Source organism: Buceros rhinoceros, unplaced genomic scaffold (assembly GCF_000710305.1).
Source record: "Buceros rhinoceros silvestris isolate BGI_N320 unplaced genomic scaffold, ASM71030v1 scaffold26246, whole genome shotgun sequence".
NCBI classification, from domain to species: Eukaryota; Metazoa; Chordata; class Aves; order Bucerotiformes; family Bucerotidae; genus Buceros; species Buceros rhinoceros.
In genome coordinates, this window is record NW_010416183.1 from 8,025 (window position 1) to 16,276 (window position 8,252).

The 8,252-nt window shown below is 53.3% G+C and overlaps 1 protein-coding gene across 1 annotated transcript in view; it reads right to left on the minus strand.

The window, feature by feature from the left end:
* SUGP1 (SURP and G patch domain containing 1) overlaps nt 1-8,252 on the minus strand; it is a gene marked incomplete at its 5' end in the record, with an annotated part of 17,161 nt that overhangs the window by 3,349 nt on the left and 5,560 nt on the right. Inside the window, 5 exons of the mRNA XM_010137722.1 lie at nt 136-313; nt 944-1,050; nt 5,709-5,862; nt 6,004-6,217; nt 7,939-8,062. Of these exons, the coding sequence (XP_010136024.1) occupies nt 136-313; nt 944-1,050; nt 5,709-5,862; nt 6,004-6,217; nt 7,939-8,062 (777 nt within the window). The remainder of the gene's footprint in view (nt 1-135; nt 314-943; nt 1,051-5,708; nt 5,863-6,003; nt 6,218-7,938; nt 8,063-8,252) is intronic.

Here is an 8,252-nt window from a genome sequence, read left to right on the forward strand (position 1 = left end):
GCCGGGAAGCCACAGCACGGAGCAGTGACAAGTGACCCTGCGACTCCCATGCCAACGGCATGGCCTCAGCCATCCCCTTCGGAGGCCTCTGCGCAGCCGCGGAGCGGGACACGTGCGCGGCAGCTCCCCACGCACCTCGCGTCTTGTCCATCTCCATGCGCCGGAGCTGGTGCTCCCACGTCCCCAGCTCACTGTCCACCTCTTCGTCGCTGTCGTAGCCGTGTTGGTGCTGCTGGATTGCCTTTTCCCACATCATCTGCATCTCCTGCATGGCTCGCTTGTGCTTCATGATCATATCGTACATCTGCTGCATCTAAGGGAGGAGAGGCCACGGTGCAGGCAGTGAGACGACCGGTCTCAGCGGAGGCTGCCGCGGAGGCGCGGGGAGCTCCGCGGCAGAGCCCGCGCCCGCCCCTGCTCGTTCCCAACAGTGGTTACAACAACCACAGATCCCAACGGACAGAGCTGCGGCTCCATCAGAGCCACTCGCTTCCCAGATCAAACAGCAGCGTTGAGTGCTGGTTCCTCCAACACCGGCACTGTGGTGTTAACTCTGGGGGCTGAGCGGATCGTCCCCACACAGCTCAACCATCACCCGCACGCTCTGGCATTCCCCATCCTGCTCTCAGCCCCCAAACTCGCTCCCTCTCTCCCCACTGCTGAAGCAAGGCACAACCCGCTGCAGATGTGACACCAGAGACCTTATAGATTTGGGGGTTAGTTCGGTAGGACAGCAACTGGCTGCTTTAATTCACAGTCCCCAAAGTCCTCTGCTATTTCTGCTGACTGCAGCATCACACGATTCTTGGGCATTCAGCACAAATCCTGGAGATTGATTTGTGGGCTGCTGGGAAGTTTCCTTGCTATCTCCGCCACCATTTTCCCATCTAACCCGGCCACACTGCAGAGCAGTACGACTTGGGGAATGATTTGGGGGCGTTACCTCCTGCTGCTCCTTCAGCTGCTTCTTCTGGGCATCAGAGAGCTCCGTCACACCCACCAAACCAACCGGTTTCCCTTTGTCGTAACCAAGACCCTTGAGGTCCTGAACTGTAATAAGCACATGTTAAAAGACTTTCAAAAGAGCCGAGACAGCCGTTGCACCCAGCGAAACCCACCTCAGCATCCCCACACGAAGCTTTACACTCATTTCACAGTTCCGGCACTGAGATGTTCAGCGGAGGAGCCATTGCCTGGTAGTTCTCAGGAAGCTCAGGAGCAGGGAAGCCGCTGGGTCGAACGCCTTGGCCAGCCAGCTCGGAGTATTCCCTCACCCTGCTCCAAGGCTCTGCCCATATCGCCTTAACGGACTCGCAAACTACGTCTCACCCTCGGAGGTCGCTGCATGGCAACCTGCTAGGCCACGCTTTAAAAACCATCCCTCCCTAAGATTAATTCTCCTCCTAAGGCTTCCTGGTGAAGCCCAGTCACTGCGAAGAGCGATCCTTAGTCGCTGGGAATGGAGTCAGGAGCCGATCGGAGCCTGTCAGCACGCTGTCCCAGCTGTGCACCCACGGGGCTGCGGATCGCTCTGCACACAGCAACCCCATCCCAAAGGAAAAGCAAGTGCCCACGTTAGACTAAAGACACGAGCACTGTGCTGCTTTGGGAAGCTGCTGCTCCCCAAGGAGGTTCCAGTTTCTCGGCTCCAGGCTCCTGAGCGGCAATGCCGGGGACACCGGCCCTGCCTTCACAGAGGGGGCACTTTAAGTCTCTGCCTGACAGTCCCACTGATTTATCCTCCTTCCTTCTGCAGCATCCTCGTTTGGAACCTCCTCCTTTGGAATGAGTTTTGCTGTTTTATCAGATAAGCCCTGAAATTAGATATTAACATGATCTGTGCAGGGCGCTTACTGATTTAAAATGACCGTACGGCACTCTGGGTTCAAAGGGCAAGCGAAAGGAAGGGGAGAGGGCAGCAAAGGAAGCCCATTCCTAATTGCTGCGCCACGGAGGAGTAACAGAAACACTGCTGGGGCTGCAAAAAACAGATTTACAGCAGCAATTGCCTTGCAAACTCGGTTCACATGTATCTAGCAGCGCTGGCAGCTCCCCTCTAAAGCACCTCGGAGTGAAGATCCCAACAGTTAAATATTGAAGGGATTAAAAGACGACACCCAACCGCACTTGAAAGCGCGTTGCATTTTTCAGTACAGGGGAAGGGAGCTCTTCCTAATGACTGCAAACCCCTCCACCTGCGTGTAAGCCCAGGCTACAGTTAAATGATGCTGCATTCATTATTCATTATCTATTAATTATGAAGCCCCATAATAATAGGATCATTGTTCATGACACCAAATGTCTACACAGCATGTTAATGAGGCCCCGGGGGTCCTCGCTCCTTCCTCCCTCCAGGGCAATTGATCGGAGCTCTCCTTTCTCCCCTCCTTCCCCGCTTTCAGCCGAGCCCTCCGCGATTCCTTAACTCTGGCCTCCCAAGGAGAAGGGAAAGCAGCGCATCCACCCTCCCTCGCTCAGCTACAGCCTCTGCACAATCGCACCGGGAGTCAACTCTGCAGGAAGAGTTATGTAAAACACCGCAGGAGGTTTTCCAAGAGGGGGGGAGGAAGAAGCCGTGTAACGCCAGGCTTGGTGCAAGGAAACACACTTCCAGCTCCCGAGGAATAACAACAAATAGAGAAATAAACCTATGTCTCACTGATCAACAGCCCCACTTCTGCCTGGGGAGCACTGAGGTTTGGAAATGCTTTCAGTGAACCCACCACGCAGAGAAGGATCTGGCCCCAAATGTTATGTGAGACTGGAGCATTTCAGCACCAGCCCCAGTCAAAGCTTCACCTCCTGTCTCAGGGCATGGGAAAAAGCTTTCTCTGAATGCACCGAGGAAGAGTCTGCCCTTCACAGAGGTCGGCAGCTCTTTGGCTTAGCTCTGAATTGCATAAACACTCAGGCGAAGAGCCAGGCATGGCTCGAGAGGCCCCGCGAGCTGGTGGCTTGCCAGCATCTCTAACCACCTTAAAGGAGAAAGGTGAGGCTGTAGCACCTTCTCTGAGGCCCCAGAACACACAGGCCACTGCTCCTGCTGGTGCTAAAGCCGCCTCTGCTCTGGCCGAGGGCTCCGGTCCCTTGCAGGCTTTATGCTGAGAGATGCTGAAAGTCACTGCAGACATTGAGCTCTGGGAGGTATTTTTGTGGGCTTGGCCCCAAGTGTCACATCCAGGCAGAGCTGACAGAAAAAGCAAAGCTCCGCCCCAAATTCACATCTGAAGACAGAAAACTCTGTCCGTAAATAAGATCAGACAATGAATGTGGATAAAAATAAGTAAGGTTTCTAAGTTCCTTGCACCAAGCAAGCATGCTGCAGAAGATAAGGGGTTGCTGCGCAGGCAGGCCTGGGAAAAATCCATTTTTTCCCTTGACTGACATCAGCTTTGCCTACAGGGTTAATGGTGCAGTCTGTCTGCAGCACTGGCAGACGACTACCTGAAGGCTTATCCCTTCCCCACACGCCCAAAGAGGAGCTTGTTACCAGAGAAGTGAATGTCCTTTAAGGACAGCAGAGAAACCCCGATACAGAAGCGCCTGATTTGTGCTTCATTGGCTGAAGATCTTAATTTAAACTAATCAGACCCAAACCAACCTGAGATTAGATTTCAGAGAACTCTAACGACAGCCTGTGACTTCCCATTAGTCCACAGAGTTCACTGACCACGGTAGCTCCGGTCCGTTTGCCTTTTCAGATGTATCAGCCCCTGCAGCGCATTCGCAGCTTGGTGTTCGGATATCAACGCATTAAAGAGGAGCCTTTCCTCTGTCCATAAGGGCTAAACTTTCTCCCCTCCACGATACTGGTTTATTCCTGACTGTAGACAGGCAGAGAATCAGAACAGTCCTCTGCTAATGCCAAAACAACTGCTGAGGATAAAGGACTACGATGTAATATTTTGGTACCAAAGCACACTGCAACTCCAGCCTTCCTCAGGACCTGGAATTCTCCTCCGTCAGGCTGAAGATGTTAATTCTAAAAAGGGATTAGTCCATCCGAACCGATAAAAATAAAAAGACTCCTTCCCCCTGCAGAGCATTAACAGCGCATTAACGGTTGATTTGTTCTGCCTGGCAAATTGTTTGCCGTCCTTTTCTTCTACTTGACACAAAGCCCTGCAGAAAGTGAGCACCGAAGCACCGAGCACGGCCCTGTCTAATTAAGGGGCGGCTCAAAGAGCCAGGGGAGATTCCAGCAGGCAGCACGGAGAGAGCAGAGGGAACTCTGGCAGCCCCCCCACTGCAGCGGGAGCTGTTCAGATGGAATCTGAAGCTTGTTTTGAGGATGCCTGCCCAGCTTCATCACCGAAGCTTCATTACTGTCTGCAAGAGCAAAAAATGACTCCAGAGGCACAAAATCAGGGAAGACTTTTGCATCTGATTTCTGCCTCACTATGAGCAGCAATTCAAGGTCAAATGAATAAGCCATCGAGGTCGGTGCCTTGTCCTGTCCATAGGAGACGTCCACCCAAGCCTTCTGTACAGGGCTGTGTCCAGGAGACGGAATCACACAGGACTTTCTCCTCAGCTACATCTGAAGTGCTGGATTAGGAGATAAATCCTCCCTGACCTCTGCAGAACCCACAGGCACCACAGCAGACACAACCAGCCCTACACCTCGCCCAGGCCGAACAGTCCAAGCTATTAATGCGTCGAGCAATTATCTCCTCTAAAACCCAGCCAGAGCAGGAGGCCCACGGACTCGCTGGAGCAATGAACTGTACAGGGTGTCCAGGCGTTGCGAATCACCTGTGGCCTCATCCTGCAGCGCAGAAAATTACCCCTTGGTTTTTATTACTTGTCCCACTTCACCTGTTCTGCTGTTGCTCTTTGAAAAAGGTCCTTATTGAGACAGGCACTAATTACTTCTCCTGTGACTCCAGCCTCATGCTATTAATTCTCTCAATATCTTACATCATCTCCTTTTCACATCCTTTCCCTGTACCACACTAATTGGGCAGCAGATTCAAAGACACCATCTTAAACATCTGCTTCACTTGTTGTCCTCGAGTGGCTCCATTTCGGTTTGCGCCTCTCTCCGCCTAAGGACCTCTCTGCACAGACGGGCTGCCCCAGCTCAACCGCTGAGAGCTCCCCAGAAGGGCCTCGACTGGAAGAATTATCTCCCAAGAGAGCTGCAGCCCCTGGGTGAGCTTGGCAGGTGAAGAACAGGAGCAGGAGCCTCAGCGCTGGAGGAGGACGGTGAACCCTGTCTGTAATCAAATGAACTGACATGGGTATAAATTGGAACCGGATCTACTTGTGTCCACCAGCGCGTGGGGAAGGGCTCTTCCCATTTAGCCTTCTGATCAGCTCGAGAGAGGTGGAAGCGCTGCCCGGGGATTTTATCCCACCGTGGGGAATAAGCGCAGTTGAGCCTTTGATATTTGTTTTCTGGCAGCCTCTCTTCCTGAAGTGAAATAGCCCTAAATCGCGTGGAGGCTGAGGCTGTAATGAGCTATAGCACAGCAGGGTTTTAGAGATAGCTGGAGAGCGATAAGATGAAATCCCTGGTGTCTGCCAGATAAAGTGGTTTATCTGGGTTTCCACACAGGGGAGAGTTAGCTGCTAGATCTAGCTGAAAGATAGGGGTGGGCAACCAAGGAGTTTCCGTGAGAGATAAGACCAGCTGGGTTTTCTGTTCAGAGCCAGAACGCACTCCCCAGGAAAAACCGCTGCTCAACTGTCCCGGCCCCACTAACCTGAGAGAGGGGAGGGAGAATCCAGCTGCTGGACGAGCTGCGGGAGGGGCAGTTCCACCTTGTCCTCCTCCGGCCCCCACCTGCTCTTCCGCTTCTTTTTAGTAGTGCCTGCAGCAGTGGCCGTGGCTGTTGACGCAGCAGCACTTGCAGCTGTCTGATCAGGTGGAGTTGTAGAGGATGATGGTGAAGGTGAGGGCAAGGATGAGGGCACGGGTGAGGGAATGGGCAGGGGCAAAGGTGAGGGAACGGGCAAAGGCAAAGGTGAGGGTATGGGTAAAGGCAAAGGTGAGGGAACGGGCAAAGGCAGGGGCAAAGGTAAAGGTGAGGGCAAGGGCAGGGGCAAAGACGATAAGCACAAAGGTGATGGCGATGCCTCGGGACTGGTTTTCCTTTTCAGACTGGACTCTACAGGCAAGGGGGCACACGCAGTGCTGGATTTGGCCTTACGGAACTCCTCCAGTTTCTGCCGGTAATACTTGTAGCCTTTGCTGTTTGGCTCATATAAAAACCTACAAAGAAAAAAAAAGAAAGTTGAGTTGTAACGGTCGGATGCCGGGATACAGCCCAGTTTGGTCAGGGCTCTTCCGTCCCGCAAAGCTCCTGCACACACACAGCCCTCCCCGCACTTCCCTGCTCTCCAGCACCATCCCGTGTGCGTGCGCAGGCAGCGCAGGGCCCCGCCGCTCCTCCAAGGTAGGCTGGCATCAGGAAGCGTGTTTCCCACTCGGGAGCAAACCACAGCTATTTCTGGTGCCAAACAAACACGCAGGGCCAGAAAGGATCACGCTGCGTTTGTGGAGACGCAAGGTCCTCCTGCAGAATTGACCTGCCTGCCAGCACATGAGCGGTAAGACTGCTCCACGTGCCGGGCGTCAGTTCACAGAGGAGGTCAGGTCTTACACTGGGAATGCCAAACCGCTGCCTGAAAAACTGCTCCCAAGGCCTCGATTCAAGGCAGAAGCGTTGACATTACCAGGCTGCTTAATCACATCATGACTCCTCCTTCTGTTCCCTCATCCACAAAAACCCCCCGTTGCTTTCTGCCCCTTCCAGAAATAGGCATCTCTGACCTTTCAGGTAAAATGAAACTCCTTCATCTCAGTGGGAAGAACATGAGCAATCCTCAATCTAGCAGCTACACACACACAAAAAAACATTCAATACAGGCACGTTTGTGACAAACACGTTATCTTTCTGTGCTCACTCCAGCTGAAGCACTCCACGGAGAACACCTGCCTATTCCTAACTCCTCTACAACCCGCGCTTAGGACCAGTTTAACACCTGACGGAACCTCTCCCCAGGGTATTGCCTGCTCCCACAAGAAAACGTATGGCCCTTCCCATCTATCACTGCAAAGGCAAACACAAACGGCTCTCTAATGCATACTAAAATTCACTAAATGTGGTCTTGCCCCTCTGTTTGAATAGCAGCACTAAGGGCTGCTTCAGGACCTGGCAAAAGGCAGGATGGGACCCTCGTGATGGCAAACCCGACCGAATCCTAACGGAGGAGGCAGCCTTTAACCCACCTGTGATCACAGCGGGGCGTTAAAGCAAGTAACGAAGCAGCTCAGGTATTAGCACATCTGTCTAAAGCAATTCAGGACACCAGGGGAGCTCCCCAGAGGGGCAGGAGGCAGCCAGTAAAACACCAAAGTACCAGCAACAAACCTAGGCTCGCCAAAGCCCCCCCTTCCCGCCCGGGGAATGCAACAAATTGTTTGTAAGAGCAGGAAAATGAAGCGTGGATGAGACCAAAGGGAGGCATTAAACAGCTGTCAGCGAGCGCTGAAGAGAACAATCCGCGTCTGAAAGGCTTATAAAGATCTTCCGAAGGGGGACCCAGCGGTGCAGGAGCGCTACCTGCGAGGAGGCTGCACGAAGAGCAGCCTGGGAAACTGACTGGAGAGCAGCAGCATGAGGGGTGGCTGGGGGCCCACCCCAAAACCCAGCTCCAGGGAGACGTACAGGTTAGAACCGCACTGGTAAACGAACAGAAAGCGGCCAAGGAGGGGTGAGGTCATAAATTCATTTTGGGGAAAGCAACCTGATGTCTCTGTGTGCCGTGCCTTAAACTGTGAAGCTTGAGAAGGCAGAAGGGTCAGTGCTATAAGCACACTGCCCTCGTAACTTCAGCGTCATCCCAAGCTGGTCCCGTATTTCCCTTTAAAAACCAGGGAGGACCCATGCGAGCCCCCCCTTGCCCCCGGCAGCAGGTTTCTCCCCTCACCTGAAAGCGGGGTTCTCTCGGTTGTTCTGCAAGGCGATAGCTTCCACCTCGGGACCCCCGTCTGCTATGAACCTGGCCAGGGTCTCAGCAGAGGTCTTTGTCTCTTCGTCGTCTGGGGGTGAAACTTTAAGCAGGCTGTCAGTACTGGGCCCAACTCACCCAAGCAACAGTCAAAGCCTATCTGTTCTACGGACCCCAAGAGCAGAATAAGGGCAAAAGGTCGAGTTTAATTTTTGGACATATCACACAGGAACAGTCATAGACGTTTATATCACAAACACACGACATTGCATAAGGCTGTACGACAGCTCCGT